The 18352-nt window shown below is 68.9% G+C and overlaps 1 protein-coding gene across 9 annotated transcripts in view; it reads right to left on the bottom strand.

Annotated features, from left to right (window-relative positions):
* Positions 1-17847, bottom strand: part of SHANK2 (SH3 and multiple ankyrin repeat domains 2) — a 132586-nt gene extending 114739 nt beyond the window's left edge. For all 9 annotated transcript variants that reach the window (XM_036416646.2, XM_036416647.2, XM_036416649.2 and 6 more), the window contains exons 1-7: positions 17791-17847; positions 7388-7578; positions 5320-5523; positions 3506-3577; positions 2069-2177; positions 546-697; positions 200-367 (exon numbers count right to left, since the gene is read on the bottom strand). In XM_036416646.2, the coding sequence (XP_036272539.1) occupies positions 200-367; positions 546-697; positions 2069-2177; positions 3506-3577; positions 5320-5523; positions 7388-7567 (885 nt within the window). In that variant the 5' untranslated portion in view covers positions 7568-7578; positions 17791-17847. The remainder of the gene's footprint in view (positions 1-199; positions 368-545; positions 698-2068; positions 2178-3505; positions 3578-5319; positions 5524-7387; positions 7579-17790) is intronic.
* Between the last annotated feature and the right edge of the window lie 505 nt (positions 17848-18352).

Below are 18352 nucleotides of genomic sequence, written 5' to 3'. Positions count from 1 at the left end.
GGGGCCCTGCCCACCCGGGGCCCTGCCCGCCCGGGGCCCTGCCCACCCGGGGCCCTGTCCGCGGGGCCGCCCGGAGGGACCCTGCCCACCCGGGGCCCTGCCCGCGGGGCCGCCCGGAGGGACCCTGCCCACCCGGGGCCCTGCCCGCGGGGCCGCCCGGAGGGGCCCTGCCCGCCCGGGCCCTGCCCGCGGGCCGCACCTGGTGGATCTCGTGCCAGCCGTTCTCGTCCGGGCAGCACACGGCCGCCCGCTCCCGCAGCAGCAGCTCGCAGCAGCGGGGGTCGCCGCCCACGATGGCCGTGTGGTAGAGCGGGGTGAGGCCGCAGCTGTCCTTGTAGTCGGGGGACGCGCCCAGCTCCAGGAGGGTCTGGGGGAACGGAGGTCGGCTGGCCGCGGGGACACGGCCTGCCTGGCGGCACAGAGGCCGGCACAGCGCTGCCACGGCCGGAACCGGGGGCGCAGGACAGCCGGCCCGCCCCCGCCCCCGCGGTCACCTGGCTGGTGTGAGTAGGGGGGGGGCACCCCGGCCCCATGGCCCACCGCACCTTGAGGGCCGCCTGGTTGCGGGCGCGGGCGGCCTTGTGCAGCGCGGTCAGCCCGTCCCGGGCGCGGAAGTCCAGGTGCGCCCCGCCGTTCCGCAGCGCCTTGATCACCTCCGCCGAGTCCTCCAGCTGGGCCGCCAGGGTCAGGGGCGCCTCTGGGGGACGCACACCCTCAGACCAGCCCTGGGGGGGCCGCTGGGTCCCGGCGCAGCCCAGCCTAAAGGGTCCCCGAGCAGCGCATCCCCCCCACACACAACAGGAGGTAACCGGGCACAGAGGAAGGAGAGCTGCCGCTGGGCCTGGAGGGCCTGGAGGGGCTGAGGCCAAGGGGCAGACACACAGACAGACAGACAGTCCGGGCCACAGCCACCAGGGGCGCTGGAAGCCGCTGGGGCGGGAGGGGCCTCCGGCTGTGCCGTGCGGGGAGCAGGTCCCGGGGCCTGTGTGTGTGTGTGTGTGTGTGTGTGCAGCCAGTGGAGGTGCTGCATTCTGAAAGTTGCTGCCGGGCCGGTATGGCTCAGTGGTTGACAGTCGACCTATGAACCAGGTTCGATTCCAGGTCAGGGCACAGCCCGGGTTGCTGGCTTGGTCCCCAGTGTGGGGTGGGCAGGAGGCAGCAACCCGTTGATGTTTCTCTCTCCCTCTCCCTTCCTCTCTGAAAACAATAAAATACACTTAAAAAATAAAAAGAGTTGCTAAGAGAGCAGATTCTGGAAGTTCTCATCGTAGAAAAGAGACTGTAACCACGTGAGGAGGGCGCGCGCGCACACACACACACACACACACCCCGCGGCAGCACCGATACAGTGGTGCAGATCTCTCACCCTAGGAAACAGAGGGGGAGACAAACTAAGATTAAATAACAGCTGGTGCTCATTTGGAATTTTAAAAAAAAGAAAGAAAGAAAGAAAAAGAGCTCTGGACAATTTTGCTCAGTGGTTAGAGCATCAACCTGCAGACTGAGGGTCCCGGGTTCGATTCTGGTCAAGGGCACGTATCTCAGTTGCAGGCTTGATCCCCAGTCCTGGTCAGGGCACGTGCGGGAGGCAACCAATCCATGTGTGTCTCTCACATCGATATTTCGCTCCCTCTCCCCCTCCCTTTCTCTCTCTCTCTCTCTCAAAAAATCAATGGAAAAACTATCCTCAGGTGAGGATTAACAATAGAGAGAGGAATGGAGGGAGAGAGAGAAGGAGGGAAAGAGGGAAGGAGAGAAGGAGGAGAGGAGGAGGGAAGGTGGTAGGAAGGGAGAAACCCTAGCGCCCCATGTCACCAGGCACCCTGAGAACCGGGGGCCATTTCATCCCCACGAGGGAGGGGCTTGGTTCCCAGCAGGAGGGGCAAGACCCTCGCGAACACAGCAGCGCCGTGTGTGGCATCATTCGTTCACTCATTCACTCATTCACTCAGTCAGCAGGTGTGTACTGAGCACGTGCGGACGCCGGAGACACCGGGGGCGAGCGAGCGCCCTGAAGCCCGGCCGTGGACGCTGCCCACGCGGGACGGGCACCGTCTGCCACGCTTACCGCCCGTGTCCAGGTCGTGGAAGTTCGGGTCCAGGCCCCGGTCCAGCATCTTCACCATCTTCTCCACCGAGCGGTGCTGCACGTAGTCCATGCATTTCCGCAGGCTGGTCTGGGGGAGGCGGACAGCCAGGGCGTCTGCACCGGAGACGCCTGCAGAGGCCGCGGGGGCTCCTCACGGCGCCTCGGCCTCCGCCAGGGAGGGAGCCGCCCCGCCGGGCCCCTGCCAACCCCGGGGCGGCCAGGCGGCCCTCTGCCCGGGCCCCAGGTGAGTCTGCCGCAGCCGGCCTGCCGGGCACCGCCCGGTTCCTGCCCTGTCCTCGCTGGGAGCCGGGGCAACCGCCGTGCGGTTAAGTCAGGCGGGGAGAACCTCTACCGCAGAGCCGCCCTGAGCTCAGAGAAGATGCCGCAGACAGACAGACAGCGGGATGGCCACCGGCCAATGGACAGACAGACAGCGGGATGGCCACCGGCAGATGGACAGACAGACAGCGGGATGGCCACCGGCAGATGGACAGACAGACAGCGGGATGGCCACCGGCAGATGGACAGACAGACAGCGGGATGGCCACCGGCCAATGGACAGACAGACAGCGGGATGGCCACCGGCAGATGGACAGACAGACAGCGGGATGGCCACCAGCCAATGGACAGACAGACAGCGGGATGGCCACCGGCAGATGGACAGACAGACAGCGGGATGGCCACCGGCAGATGGACAGACAGACAGCGGGATGGCCACCGGCAGATGGACAGACAGACAGCGGGATGGCCACCGGCCAATGGACAGACAGACAGCGGGATGGCCACCGGCAGATGGACAGACAGACAGCGGGATGGCCACCGGCAGATGGACAGACAGACAGCGGGATGGCCACCGGCAGATGGACAGACAGACAGCGGGATGGCCACCGGCCAATGGACAGACAGACAGCGGGATGGCCACCGGCAGATGGACAGACAGACAGCGGGATGGCCACCAGCCAATGGACAGACAGACAGCGGGATGGCCACCGGCAGATGGACAGACAGACAGCGGGATGGCCACCGGCCAATGGACAGACAGACAGCGGGATGGCCACCGGCAGATGGACAGACAGACAGCGGGATGGCCACCGGCCAATGGACAGACAGACAAGGGATGGCCACCGGCCGATGGACAGACAGACAGCGGGATGGCCACCGGCCGATGGACAGACAGACAGCGGGATGGCCACCGGCAGATGGACAGACAGACAGCGGGATGGCCACCGGCAGATGGACAGACAGACAGCGGGATGGCCACCGGCAGATGGACAGACAGACAGCGGGATGGCCACCGGCAGATGGACAGACAGACAGTGGGATGGCCGCCATCAGACAGACAGACAGACAGACAGACACTGTGATGGCTGCCGGCAGTCAGACAGACAGACAGCGCGGGGCAACTGGGCTGCCTACCTTGCTGTGCAGCCTGGCCAGCTGCTTCTCGTCCGGGGGGCGCTGTCCATACACCCGCCTCTTGTACCGGAACTGCCGGGCCGGAGAGAGGATGGTGAGCGCTCCCCGCGGCTCAGGGGACCGCCTCTCCGCCAGCCACGGAGCGGGCGCCCACACCCCAGCGCCACGGAACCGGCACACCGCACCGGGCCCAGCACCGCCCGGGCCACGGAACCGGCACACCGCACCGGGCCCAGCACCACCCGGGCCCACGGAACCGGCACACCGCACCGGGCCCAGCACCGCCTGGGGCCACGGAACCGCCGCCCCGCGCCGGGCCCAGCACCGCCCGGGGCCACGGAACTGGCACACCGTCCCGGCCCAGCACTGCCTGGAAAGCACAGGGAGCCCCGCAGCCGCGCTGCGAGGTGGGAAAGAGACACAGCGACCCCGGGGAGGAGGCCTCCGTGGGGAGGGGGCGCCTGCGTGGGGGCTGCCCCAGAGCCACGCCGCCTGCCCGGCCAGCAGGACCTCTGACCGGAGGCCACGCCGGAGCCCAGCCCGTCTGTGGAGGCCGAAGAGGGAGGGCAGTGTGGGTGTGGGTGTGGGTGTGGGTGTGGGAGTGGGTGTGGGTGTGGGAGTGGGTGTGGGTGTGGGTGTGGGAGTGGGTGTGGGTGTGGGAGTGGGAGTGGGTGTGGGTGTGGGAGTGGGTGTGGGTGTGGGAGTGGGAGTGGGTGTGGGTGTGGGAGTGGGTGTGGGTGTGGGTGTGGGAGTGGGTGTGGGAGTGGGAGTGGGAGTGGGTGTGGGTGTGGGAGTGGGTGTGGGTGTGGGAGTGGGAGTGGGAGTGGGAGTGGGTGTGGGTGTGGGAGTGGGTGTGGGTGTGGGTGTGGGAGTGGGTGTGGGAGTGGGTGTGGGTGTGGGTGTGGGTGTGGGAGTGGGTGTGGGTGTGGGAGTGGGTGTGGGAGTGGGAGTGGGAGTGGGTGTGGGAGTGGGAGTGGGAGTGGGAGTGGGTGTGGGAGTGGGTGTGGGAGTGGGAGTGGGAGTGGGAGTGGGTGTGGGAGTGGGAGTGGGTGTGGGAGTGGGAGTGGGAGTGGGTGTGGGAGTGGGTGTGGGTGTGGGAGTGGGAGTGGGTGTGGGAGTGGGTGTGGGAGTGGGAGTGGGAGTGGGAGTGGGTGTGGGAGTGGGTGTGGATGTGGGGTGTGGGAGTGGGTGTGCGAGTGGGTGTGGGTGTGGGTGTGGGTGTGGGGTGGCCTCCTGATCCCCGGCCTTCACCCCTGCCTCTCCGGGCCCTGACCCCCTTTGGGCAGACGCCCCGGGGAAGCTCCAGGCTTAGGAGGCCTGACCCGGGGGCGGCCTGAGTTCCGAGCTGGGGCCTCTGATCACCCCCACAGCATCCACCGCAGGGCCCTCCCGTCCCGGAGGCTGCAGACCCCGCTCCCCCCAGGCCCCAATGGCTCGCGTGCGGCTGCGATCCACACGGAAGGCCGCGCTGGGACCGGCTGCGAGGAGCCAGGGCCGCAGTGTGGCCACCCGTGCGCCGGCCTCACCGTGCAAACACGCCTGCCTCGGGGCAGCACCGGGCTCAGGCGGCCGGGACCGGAGTGGCCGTGATAAGGCCGCCCAGCACGTCGCCCCGGAGGCCAGGGGCGCCCCCACCTTCCCCATCACCGGGGCGGGAGGAGAGGAGGTGGTGCTCCACACCCCGGGGGGCGCCGGGCAGGAGGGGCTGGGAGGCCGGCCAGCGGGCCCGCATCGGGGACTCCGGGTCCTGGTGCCGTGAGGGGGCGGGCCCGCCCGTGCCCGTGGGATCCACAGGGAGCGCACGGCTGTCCTACCTCCAGGGCGGGCACGCCGGGGCCGGCGGGCTGCGGGTACTCGCGCAGCAGCCGCTCCTCGTCCAGGAACTTGCCGGCGCGGCCGGCGCGGGCCGGCTGGAACAGCCCGTAGTTGAGCACGTCCTTGAGGCTCTGGTTCAGCGAGCACAGCACCCGCTGCTTGGCCACCCACACCGTGGCGTCGGGGTCGAAGCGGAGGCACTTCTGCGGGCAGGACAGGAGCCGGTGACCCCGCGCCCACCCCGCCCCGCGGCCCCGGGCACGGGCAGGATGGCAAAGGTGCTTCCGCCCAGACCGCCCCGCCCCTGCCCCTGCAGCTTCTCAGGATGGACAGCGAGGCCCTCTTATTGCTGGGGGGCAGGTACCCGGTCCCTGTAAATGCTGAGAAGGAGACACTGGTTTCTGTAGCCTTGACTCTCACTGACCCCACCACTGACCTCACCACTGACCTCACCAATGACCTCCCACTGACCTCACCGCTGACCTCACCACTGACCCTCACCCCTGACCTCACCCCTGACCTCACTGCTGACTTCACCGCTGACCTCCCACTGACCTCCCACTGACCCCACCACTGACCTCCCACTGACCCTACCGCTGACCTCACCGCTGATCTCCCACTGACCTCACCACTGACCCTCACCCCTGACCTCACCGCTGACCTCACCGCTGACCCCCACTGACTTCACCGCTGACCTCACCACTGACCTCCCACTGACCTCACCGCTGACCTCACCGCTGACCTCACCACTGACCTCCCACTGACCCTCACCACTGACCCCACCACTGACCTCCCACTGACCCCCATCACTGACCCTCACCACTGACCTCCCACTGACCCCACCACTGACCTCCCACTGACCTCCCACTGACCCCACCACTGACCCCACCACTGACCTCCCACTGACCTCCCACTGACCCCACCACTGACCCCATCACTGACCCCACCACTGACCTCCCACTGACCCCCATCACTGACCCCACCACTGACCTCCCACTGGCCCCCATCACTGACCTCCATCACTGACCCCACCACTGACCTCCCACTGAGGGGCATGCACAGAGGGCTTGGGCATGAGGCGGCGGAGCGGCTGGTGTCCGGGGGTGGAGGTGGGCACGGGGCCGTGCCAGCGCCCAGCCCTCCCCGCACCAGCCTCTGCTCTCCCTGAGGCTCTAACGCCAGGCCCGGAGGGTGGGGCTCAGGGGGCAAGAGGGCACGGCCGCCCATGAGACCCCCGGAGCTGGGCCCCGAGGAGCCGGGCAGGGGACCGCCCGGCAACGGCATCTGCAGGGCGTGGCCAGTAGGTGGCGCAGCGGGACCGGCCGCAGTTTTCCTCTGACAGAGCGACTGGGAGGAGGAGACTGCGCCAGGCCCCTGCCCGCAGGGAGCAGGGGCGGGGGAAGGCCAGCTGTGTGCGTGTGCGTGTGCGTGTGCGTGTGCGTGTGCGTGTGCGTGTGCGTGTGCGTGTGTGTGTGTGTGTGCGTGCGTGTGAGTGTGCTGTGCGTGTGCGTTCGTGTGAGTGTGTGTATGTGTAGGGGGCAGTGTGTGTGTGTGTGTGTGTGTGTGAGTGTGTGTGTGTGTAGGGGGCAGTGTGTGTGTGTGTGTGTGTGTGTGAGTGTGTGTGTGAGTGTGTGAGTGTGTGAGTGTGTGAGTGTGTGTGTGTGAGTGTGTGTGTGTGTGTGTGTGTGTAGGGGGCAGTGTGTGTGTGTGTAGGGGGCAGTGTGTGTGTGTGTGAGTGTGTGTGTGTGTGTGTGTATGTGTGTAGGGGGCAGTGTGTGAGTGTGTGTGTGTGTGTGTGTGTGTAGGGGGCAGTGTGTGTGTGTGTGTGTGTGTGTGTAGGGGGCAGTGTGTGTGTGTGTGTGTGTGTGGGGGGCAGTGTGTGTGTAGGGGGCAGTGTGTGTGTGTGTGAGTGTGTGTGTGTGAGTGTGTGTGTGTGTGTAGGGGGCAGTGTGTGAGTTTGTGTATGGGGGGGGCAGTGTGTGTGTGTATGGGGGGGGCAGTGTGTGAGTGTGTGTATGGGAGGGCAGTGTGTGTGTGTGTGTGTGTGTGGTGGGAGGACAGGCTCACCGTCTGCTGCAGGTCCTGGATGATGATGCGGATGACCAGCGCGGGGCCCGGCCTGCCCGCCGGGGCCCGGACGGTGTCGTAGACGGTGTCCTCCTTGGAGCTGTCGGACTCGGAGCCCAGGGAGTAGTCGGAGACGCTGCGGGCCATCTCGTCCTCACTGGACGTGGGGCTGCGCGGCATGGCGCCGGCGCCTGGGGGGACGGGGTGTTACCGGGCGCCGGCGCCTGGGGGGACAGGGTGTTACCGGGCGCCCGCCTGGGGGACGGGGTGTTACCGGGCGCCCGCCTGGGGGACGGGGTGTTACCGGGCGCCCACCTGGAGGGACGGGGTGTTACCGGGCGCCCGCCTGGGGGATGGGGTGTTACCGGGCGCCCGCCTGGGGGATGGGGTGTTACCGGGCGCCCGCCTGGGGGACGGGGTGTTACCGGGCGCCTGCCTGGGGGGACGGGGTGTTACCGGGCGCCTGCCTGGGGGGACGGGGTGTTACCGGGCGCCCAAGTGGGCGCCATTGGTGCTGTGGGCGCGCGGGCCCTGTGTGAGCAGCCCGGTCTCAGAGGGGGTGAGAGCGGGTGCCCCACCTCCCGGGGCCGAGTCGCAGGCACAGCCGGGACCAGTGAGGCCCCTCGAGCTCCGCCCAGAGCTGGCACCAGACTTAAGGGAGCCCTGGCCCCGCCGGCCGGGGCTCAGCGGTGGAGGGTGACCCAGGAGCCAGGAGGGCACAGGGCACGGGCCTGGGCTGAGGGCTCAGTCCTCAGTGGGGGCATGCAGGAGGCAGCCGATCCATCATTTGTTTCTCTCTCTCCCTCTCCCTTATGAGCCGCAGCCATGGCTGGTGTGCGGGACTAACCGGGGCGGGCAGTTTGGAACTTTCCAGAACTTTCCAGAACTTTCCAGAACTTTCCAGGACTTTCCAGGGGAGAGGAAACGCTCGCCTTGGCGGCAGGAAGGGCGGCTGAGGTCGCAGCGGTGCCCATGCACGGAGCTGGGACAGGAAACTCAAACCCGGGCCCAGGGCAGGGCCGGCCCAGGACTGAGCAGCCGGCCCAGGATGGAGGCCGCCATCAGGGCCTCATGGTCCCCGAGAGTGTGGAGCTGGGGCGCAGCTCCTGCCGAGCCAGGCACTGACGTCCTCGCAAAGGCCAGGAGGGGGCGCCGCTGCCCAGCGCGGCCCGGCGGGTGCCGGGGACACGGTGACCCCAGCTCCGGGCAGGGGTCCAGGAAGGGCCGAGCCGGTGAGAACCAGGGCTGGGGAGGGGTGAAGGCCAGGCCGGGTGCCTCCCCGGCTCCGAGGACCTGATACGGGGCAGCAGCTGCTCAGTGGCGCCCACAGCCCCCAGGCCCGGAGGCTCCACAGGAAAACGCACGGGACCCGCGCCCGCTGGCCTGGCCGCCCGCACCGTCCTGCGGCCCCGCGGCCATGAGCTCAGGCCGGTCCATCCCCCGCAGCCGCTTCTCTTCCCCAAATAAACCCGCCCCTGCACCCCCAGAGGCGGGAGACCCCGTGCACGGGCCCGTCCTCCCACGGAGGAAGCCTGGGGGCGGGTCTGCCCTCCATCCGGGCGAGGCGGCCCTCCCGAGCCGGCGTGCGGGCGCCGGGTAATCACAGGCCAGCGCCTGGCACCGCCCAGGCACCTAATTACAGCGCGGGAGCCGCCGGCGGGCTCCACAGGCTCAGCAGCCGGTGCCCTGGGCCGGGACAGGAGTGCCCATGGCACACACAGTGCCTTCCGTCCGCGTCAGGTTCCCACCCCGCCCGGCTCCGGGGTGAGGGCCCGGCTCCGGGGGGGGAGGGCCCGGCTCCGGGGTGAGGGCCCGGCTCCAGGGTGAGGGCCCGGCTCCGGGGTGAGGGCCCGGCTCCAGGGTGAGGGCCCGGCTCCGGGGGTGAGGGCCCGGCTCCGGGGTGAGGGCCCGGCTCCGGAGGTGAGGGCCCGGCTCCGGGGGGTGAGGGCCCGGCTCCGGGGTGAGGGCCCGGCTCTGGGGTGAGGGCCCGGCTCCCGGGGGTGAGGGCCCGGCTCCGGGGGGAGGGCCCAGCTCCCGGGGGTGAGGGCCCGGCTCCCGGGGGTGAGGGCCCGGCTCTGGGGGGTGAGGGCCCGGCTCTGGGGGGTGAGGGCCCGGCTCCGGGGTGAGGGCCCGGCTCCCGGGGGGGAGGGCCCGGCTCCCTGGGGGTGAGGGCCCGGCTCCGGGGGTGAGGGCCCGGCTCCGGAGTGAGGGCCCGGCTCCCGGGGGGGAGGGCCCGGCTCCCGGGGCGGGCGCACAGGCAGGGCCTCGGAGCTTTGGAACCACACCCGCCCGGGGTCCAGGGGGTGTCCGGGGCCCGCGTCCATGTGGTCGCTGAGCTCTGGCCCACGGTGATGACAGTCACAGCGCCAGGTGCCCTGGAGCCACATCTGCAGCTGTGACTTTAAACACTCGCAGCTCAGAGACAAAGAGGTGCCCCAGCCTTCCCTGGGGCGAGGTCATGACCCGGGGTAAAGGTCACGTCCTGGGGGTCAGGGTCATGACTGGAGGTGAGGGTCGTGACCTGAGGGTGAGGGGCCCCGTCGGGCGCTCTGGACGGCGGGAGAGGTGCAGCGTCGGCCGTCAGGGGGGCCACCCAGCAGACACCAGTGCTGGGTCCTGTGACTCCGGCGACCCCAACGGGCGCCCAGAGACAGCGGAGGGGGCGCGAGGACCGAGGGCCACGCTAACGAGGAGCCAGACCGGCCGGCGGCCGATGGAAATCCCGGTCGGGCAGGAGTGGCAGCCAGTGAAGTGGCCGGGGCACCCCACCTGCCGCCGGCACGCGTGCCCTCCCCCAGGGGCATGGCCCAGGAAGCCCTTGGGCTTGGAGGCAGCACCGGCCTCAGGGTCAGCATCTGGAAAATGGGCACATGAGAGCACAGCCAGAGCACAGCCACACACGGAGTCCACGGAGCCCGCAGAACTGGGTGGTGTGGCCGGCCGGGGGCTGAGGCCAAAGGGGCCGGACTCCGTGACGTTAGGGCGCCGGGAGGCCACGCACCACGTCTCCGCTGTGGCCGGGTCTGCGCAGGAGGTGCAGGTTTCTAGAAGACCAGGGGGCGGGCTCAGGGGGTTTCAGCTAAAATCAAACTCAACCCCAAACCCAAACAACAGCCCAGGGCAGCCCCCCGCGCCCCCGCAGCTGGCCCGGGACGGCACCGCCCTCGCCCTCGCCCTCGCCCTCGCCCTCGCCCTCGCCGTGGCTGGTGACGGGCACACAGGCCCATCCGCTGCTGGAGCTCAGAGGCAGGGCCTGCCGGCGCCGGGCGGCGGGGGCAGGGAGGCGGCCATCCCCGTCCCGGTTCATTCCAGACCCGCCCGGAGCCCGGGGCCGAGCCTGCGGGGTCCTGACCTTCCGTGGGCCGGCCACCTGGGCGGGAGGCCCTGGGAAGGCAAACAGGACGGTTACTGATTAACGCCGCCCGCTGGGACACACGGCAGCTCCGTTTCACCGAGCATCTCCCGCCGGCCTGAGGCAGGCCGTGCAAAGACCCACCTGGATCCCCCGGAACCGGTCTCAGCAGCCCACCCGTGGGGGCGAGGGGCCCTGTGCTCTCACCTGCGCCCCCTGGTGGTGGGGCTGCACAGAGCAGAGGGAGGAGCCGCACTGCCTGGGGGCCCCTCCCAGGAAAGAGTCCTGTAGGCCAGGCAGGGCCGCTGGGGCCAGCTACGTCTGGGGGAGGGGGGACCTCAAGCCAGAACAACAGGTCGATAAAGTCCAGTGACGCTTGGAACGTGTTGGGTCTCACTGACCCTGCCAAGGTCCCAGGTGACGCGGAGAAGGAGAACGGTGGCAGGAAGCCCTGGCCGGTGTGCCCAGCGGTCAGAGCGCCAGCCTGGGACCAAAAGGTCTCACGTTCACTACCGGGTCCAGGGCTGGGACCTCGGTGGCAGGTTCGACCCCCAGTCCCAGTCGGGGCATGTGCAGGAGGCAACCCATTGATATGTCTCTCTCATATCAGTGTATCTCTCTCTCTCCCCCCCCACTCCTTCCCACTCTCTCTAAAGATCAATGGGAAAAATAACCTCGGGGGGATTAGAAAAATAATCAGTACATAACGTGAGGGCGGGAAGAGGGAGTCTAACAAAGATTCTGTGTGTGGCTGCGAAGGTGCCTGAGGAAACCCAAGTCTTTTATATATATTATTGATTTTTTTACAGAGCGGAAGAGAGAGGAATAGAGAGTTAGAAACATTGACCAGCTGCCTCCTGCACACCCCCACTGGGGATGTGCCCACAACCAAGGCACATGCCCTTGACCGGAATTGAACCTGGGACCTTTCAGTCTGCAGGCTGACGCTCTATCCACTGAGCCACACCGGTTTCGGCAAAACCCAAGTCTGAATGTGGCCCTCGCGGTCCCGATGTCTGATGGACAGACAGCCGGATGGACGCTCCTGCTCGGGGCCCTCCAGCCACGAGGAGACAGACACAGAAAAGCCACGTCCCGCGGGCGTGGCTCAGGGGCGGAGCCTCACCTATGACCTGGCAGGTCAGGGGTCAGGGCACGTGCCCTCTTGCCGCCAATCGATGAGTCTCTCCTCAGTGATGTTTCTCTCTCCATCCCTCTCCCTTCCTCTCTGAAATCAGTTTAAACAAAGACAACCCAATACCTCCTGGCGGGAGCCGGCTTCACCAGGTTCGCTTCTAAGAATGAGAAGGCCCCGCGGGCTCCGGTGTAATATTTTAAAAACCGCAGGCACCCTCTGTGCTTGGGAGCGAGACGCGGTGACTGCCCCTCTGCCCGGTGCGCCCAAATGCACTCCACTCACTCTCCCCGGAGCGGCGAGGACCTGAGGGGCCGGCATGGACACCGACACTCAGGGTCAGGGTCAAGGTCAAGATCTAGGTCAAGGCCGGAGACGGAGCGCAGCCCTCGGGAACCTGGGGAACCGGAAGTGAGGAAGCGGTTCTGTCCGTTGTTGGAAATGGCCGAGAGGAGCGGACGAGAGCGCAGGGCTGGCGGCCGGTTTGGGGGTGTGGAGGGGGCGGGTCTGGGGACGGGTGGCGGGTGGAAAGGTCACGGAAAGCCCCCGGTCTCCCGTGTTTGTTTAGTCCCAGCTCCAGCCGCAGCCTCACAGCGCCCTCCCGCATGGCGGAACCGGGGAGAGAGGCTGCGAGCCGGTGGCTGGGTGCGTATCCCTGCCCGGCCCCCCCCTCCCTCTTCAATAAAAGATGGCAGGGTCGCATTTCAAATCGACAAGCGCACGCCGTGCCAGCAGCACCCGACGGGCCTCGCACCCCCTCGGCCCCGGCCACCATCTGGAGCCCGGGGAGGGGGTGGGGGAGTCCCCCACTCCCTGTGTCCACTGGGTGCCGGAGCGTGGTGGCCCCACGGCTGCCCATGTCCCCACAAGAACAGCAGTGACAGGAGGGCTGCCCGGTCCCCAGCACCGGAGCCCCCCCCCGAACGGCCAGAGGCTGTGTGGGGAACGGGGTGGAGGGGAAGCCACGGGGGCCGTGCCTGAGCCCCGGGCCCACAGACCCCGCTCGGGGGGGGGGGGGAGGTGACTAGCGGTCAGAAAGCAGGTCCAGCCCCCCTCACAAGGCCACAGATCCCCTGACAGCCACCGGCTCCAGCACAAAGGCCGTTCCCTGGTGGCCACGTTTTCACAGAGAAAACGGAGCCATGGAAACGAATACTCAGAAATATTTCCTTCAACCCGATGCCTGCCAAAGGCCATCGTTCACCACGTGGCAGCAGCCACGTGGCCAGGGCTCACAGCCACAATCACAGCCACAACCACAGACGGGGGCTGGCGCCGGCCTGGGGTCCCCCGTCAGGAAGCTCTGCCTGACGTGCACATGCCGCCCCCTCAGCACCCCGTGGCCCTGGGCCTGGGCAGCAGGGTCCCCGCGTCTGTCCAGTCCACACTGCGGGGCCCCGGGCGCCCTGGGCCGCCCACCCCTGACGGGGTGCCTCCCCCCAGGACACACGATGTGCAGCGTGGCCGCTCCGTCTCCCCGAGACCAGAGCTTGTTTCTAAGGACAGAATCGCTGTGGACTTAGTGCGGGACACACCCAGCAGAACCAGCCCCGATGAACCGGGCTGGGGTGGGCTGCGGTGGGTGGGGTGCGGTGGGGTGGGGCTGACCAAAATCAGGGGCCCGGCCAGAGTCCCTCGGCAGAAAGAGGCCTCAGGACCTACCTCGCACCAGGCCCTGCGCTGACGGCTGATGGGTTTTTAAAAAGCAAATGAGAAGCAAGATATTAAAATGGTTAGTGAGCTGAAACCGGTGTGGCTCAGCGGATAGCGTCTGCCTATGGACTGAAGGGTCCCGGGTTCGATTCAGGTCAAGGGCATGTACCTTGGTTGCGGGCACATCCCCAGTGTGGGGCATGCAGGAGGCAGCTGATGGATGTTTCTCTCTCATTGATGTTTCTAACTCTATCTCTCTCCCTTCCTCTCTGTGAAAAATCAATAAAATATGTTTTTAAAAATAAAATCAGTGAGAGGGCGCAGGAATGTCCGGTGGTGGCGGGGAGGGGTGCCTGGAAGACAAACATCGCACCGGGAAAGGGCAGGACTGGGACCACCTCGTCCTGCCCTCCCCTTTCCTCCTGCTGGTCCTCACCTGAGAACAGGCTTTTCCACTGATTTGTTTAGAGAGAGAGGGAGAGAGAGAGGAGGAGGGAGAGAGAGAGAGGAGGGAGAGAGAGGAGAGGAGGGAGAAGGAGAGAGAGAGAGGAGGGAGAGAGGAGAGGGAGAGGAGAGGAGGAGAGGGAGAGAAGAGGAGAGGGAGTAGAGGGAGAGAGAGAGAGGCAGAGAGAGAGAGGGAGAGAGGGAGAAGGAGGGAGAGGGAGAGGGAGAGAGGGAGGGAGAGAGGTAGAGGGAGAGGGAGGGAGAGGGAGAGGGAGAGAGAGAGAGAGGGAGAGAGGAGAATGGAGAGAGAGGGGGAGGGAGAGGGAGAGAGAGAGATAAATGTGAGAGACACATGGACAGTTGCCTCCCGCACATGCCCCAACCGAGCCCGGCGGTCAACCCGGCAATCCAGGCACGTACCCCTGACTGGGAATCGAACCAGAGACCCTTCCGTGCGAGGACCCATGCTCTAACCACTGAGCCCACCAGCCAGGGCCCCGGGTAAACCTCTTCAGGACAGAAAGCTACGCTCTCAGCCAAGGCGTAACGGCAAGGTGGCCAGGCCGAGGCAGATCCAAGGTGAACGCAGAGCATCTGCGAATCAGCAAGAAGCCCAGGAGCCATCGGCCATGGTCAGGAGGGGTAGACGGGGAAGCTCAGAAAGTGAGGGCCGGAGCAGAGGACGCTCTGTCAGAGCAGAGAAAACCCGGGTCCAAACGGCCGCCGTGGGGCTGGCGTAACCGGCCAGCTGCTGGGCCCAGGGAGCCCCAGCCCCGGGCGGCAGCGTGGCCGCCTCGGGGGACAATCGGGGAGAGGCAGGAGGGGTGACCAGGAGCCAGGTGGCAGCAGGGGCCCATCTGCAAAGCGGTCAGTCTCTGAAATCGTCACCTGGCCCGCCCGGCGTGGCTCAGGGGCTGAGCGTCGACCTAGGACCCAGGAGGCCACTGTGTGGTCCCCGTCAGGGCACAGGCCCGGGAGGCGGGTTCAGTCCCGGTGGGGGGCGTGCAGAAGGCAGTGGATTGCTGATTCTCTCCTCGGATCAGGCAAGTTGCCTTCCCAGGCTTGTCTGCGGGGCCTCCCGGCGGCGGGTTCGTGGGAGAGAGTTCAGGGTCCAGAGCCAGGGGCCCGGCCAGATCCTCACCCCGGATCCTGGGAGCGGGAGGCACAGGGCCCGCAGCAGCTCCCACCTGAGCCCCACTTTGGGGAACAGGCAGTGAGTGACGGTGCTTTCCTCTCTGGGGCCAGCTCCGCCCCGTTCTCTGCGCCTCAGGCTTTGGTGTCCACGTGCTCCCGGCCCCTATAACATGCAGAGCCAGGCTCCGGAACTCCCCATCAGCCTCCCGGGGGCACGCCTCAGCCCCGACCCCGCCTGCCGGGTCCAGCTCCTCCCAGGGGCCACCGGGCCTGAGCACGTGGCCTTCCCGGGTGCCCTGCAGGCTGGAGGCGGAGGCGGGCCGTGCACAAAACCCCAGCGCTGGCCGAGTCCACGGGCGGACGGAGGGAGAAAGAGGGAGCACCTATCGGAGCCTGGGTGTGCGCGGGCTTCCTCTTTATTTTATTCTTCGATGTATGTTTATTGATGTCAGAGAGGAAGGGAGAGGGAGAGGAGAGAAACATCACTGATGAGAGAGGATCACTGATCAGCTGCCTCTGCACGCCCCACGCTGGGGATCCAGCCTGCAGCCTGGGCCTGTGCCCTGGCCGGGAATCGAACCCTGACCTCCTGGTTCAGAGGTCCATGCTCAACCACGGAGCCATGTCGGCCGGGCTGAAGTGCCCTTTGGAAAGTAATCAGGACCCCGACCCCACCACCACCACCACCAAAACGGGGTCTAATTTGTCCCAAGCGGCCAGGTGCCCACCAGGGCTGCCTTTGGGGTAAAACCACCAAATCCATAAAGAGCACCGCCTGTCACCGTCCGTCCCCCAGAACCGGGGGTCCCTCGGCTCCCCATCCGGCCCTAGAAGACAGGGTCCCCCGGGCCGCGCTCACCTCCTGTCGCACAGGAGCCCCCCCCCATCACCACGGAGCCCCCGTGGGCACGGAGGTCCCGGCGGCAGAGGGCGGGTGATGCCCACAGGGTGTGAAACGGGGTCTCCAAGGACAGCTGCCCCCGGACGTGTGGGTCACCCTCCAGCCCCCAGGGCACCCGCTGGGCCTGGGTAGGGGCCTCACTGACCACTCTTCCCTGTGGGCCCCCACTCGGAGGCCAGGCTCTCCGTGCCCCGCCAGCGAAGTCCGGTCCCGGGACAAGGCCCAGGTACAGCTCAAACCCCCCCCCAACCCCAACACACCCCTCCACAGACAGCTTCCAAACCCCCGCGCCGGCTCCTCTAATTAGCAGTGGCCTCGTTAACTCCAAAGGGAGCTCCAGACAAAAGGAGGCCACGGGACTATCCAATTTACTCCCTCCAACTTCCAGGGGAGCCAGCTATTTCCAGATGGTCTCTGGGGACCCCCGCCCGGGCCTCCTGTCCTGTGGCCGGAGCTCCCAGCAGCCCCCTGAGCGCAGTCCGGGTCCCGCCCCCCAGGGGGGCCTTCCAGGCTCGCCCTCCAGAGCCCACGGTCACGGTCACGGTCACGAGCCTGGCCTCCGCCCCTTGGACGCTCCCAGCCCCAAGGAGACAGGAACCATCGGTGCGACGGGGCAGCCCGCAGCCGGCCGCACCCTCCGACCCGGGCGGGGAGACCCTCGCGGGGCTCACACCTGCTCCGCGATCCTGGGCGTGCTGGGTCCCCGGTGCGCCCCGCGGAGAAGGGGTGCCCGGAAGGGGGGCGCCCGGAGGGGGGGCGCCCGGAGGGGGGGCGCCCGGAGGGGGGGTGCCCGGAGGAGGGGCGCCCGGAGGAGGGGCGCCCGGAGGAGGGGCGCCTGGAGGAGGGGCGCCCGGAGGAGGGGCGCCCAGAGGAGGGGTGCGGGACAAAGTTGCCCGGAAACTTGAGAAGCGCGCGGGGCCGACTCCTGCATAATTCACCGGCGGCGGCGGGGCCCGGACGGCTCGCCTGCTCCGACCGGCACCCCCACCCCGGCTGGGGCGCGTGGCCGGCCAAGCGGAGCGCGTTGCGGGGATTCTGCGTGACCCCGGGGACTTGGGGGCCCATCCTGTGGCCCCAGAACCTACACCGGGGACGCCGGGCCGGGCCCTCCAGGATCCGCTGCACCCACCGCGGCGCCGGGGCGGGGCACGGGCGCCAGTGCGGGGCCGGGGGCGGGGGGCGCCAGTGCGGGGCCGGGAAGGGGGGGGCGCGAGGGCGCAGCGGGTCTCCGGTCCCGGCGGCCGCGGCCAGGTCCCCGCTCCCTGGCGGCCCGCGCCGGCTCCGCGGCCGCAGCCTGCCCCAGGTCACCGGCGGCGGGCGCGCTGGGGCGGGAGGGGGACGGAGGGGGATGGAGGGGGATGGAGGGGGAGGGGGGGGAGGGGGGCGGAGGGGGAGAGGGGCTGTAGGTGGATCCTCCGCCTGGCCCAGGGGAGGCGCCGGGCGAGTCAGGGGCGCGGGGTTCGCGCGCGAGGGAGACAAAGGGGCGTCCCGCGCCCGGCGTCCGCGCCGCTGTCACTTGTGAAGCGTCGGACCAAGCGGAAGCGGCGGGAGGAGCGCCCTCCAGCGGCGCGCACTCCCCGCCCCCTGCCCGCACGCGGCGGGTCCGGGACGCCGCCCCCGGCAGTTGGGGCTCCGCAGTCCGAACGCCCCGGTGCGGCCGGCGGCGGGGGGGGGGGGGCGCCCAGGGCACGTCCTGTCCCTCCCGCCCGCGCCGGCGCCCGGCCCCCCGCCCCGCTCCCGGCCGCCCGCCCCGCGCCCGGCCCCCTCCCCGCCCGCCGCCTTACCTGGGCCCGGCCTCCGTGGCTCCGGCGCGGCGGGCGGATCGAGCCCCGGGGCGGGGAGGCGGCCGGCACCTGCAGGGCCGCGGGGACGGAGCCGCCGCCCAGCCGGCCGAGCGCCAGCCGCCGCGCAGGTGTCCGGGGGAGGGGCGCTGCGCCCCGCCCCTCGCGGAGCGGCGGTGCGGGCGGTGCGGGCGGCGGGGCCGCTCTCCGGGCGGCGGGGGGCGCTCTCCGGGCGGCGGGGCCGCTCTCCGGGCGGCGGGGGGCGCTCTCGGCGCGGGGCTCTCGGGCGGGGGGCGCTCTGCGGGCGGCGGGGGGCGCTCTCCCGGCGGCGGGGGCGGGCGGCGGGGCCCGCAAGCGCGGGGAGGGTCCGCCGGCTGCCCCGGGGCGCGCGTGGTCGGGACCCGCGTGGATCTCCGCCGGCGAGACCGCGGGCCCCACCTGCTCCACCTGCTCGGCCCGCGGCCGCTGAGCTCCGGCCGCGTCTGTTGTAGCAACGCCGGCCCCGCGGCCCCGCCGCCGGCTGCCCCGCCCCCGCCCCGCCCCAGGCGCGCGGCCGCCCGGGAGA

Source organism: Pipistrellus kuhlii, unplaced genomic scaffold (genome assembly GCF_014108245.1).
Source record: "Pipistrellus kuhlii isolate mPipKuh1 unplaced genomic scaffold, mPipKuh1.p scaffold_m20_p_56, whole genome shotgun sequence".
NCBI lineage: Eukaryota > Metazoa > Chordata > Mammalia > Chiroptera > Vespertilionidae > Pipistrellus > Pipistrellus kuhlii.
Note: the sequence above shows the minus strand (reverse complement) of the source record. Positions and strands in the feature narration are given on the sequence as shown.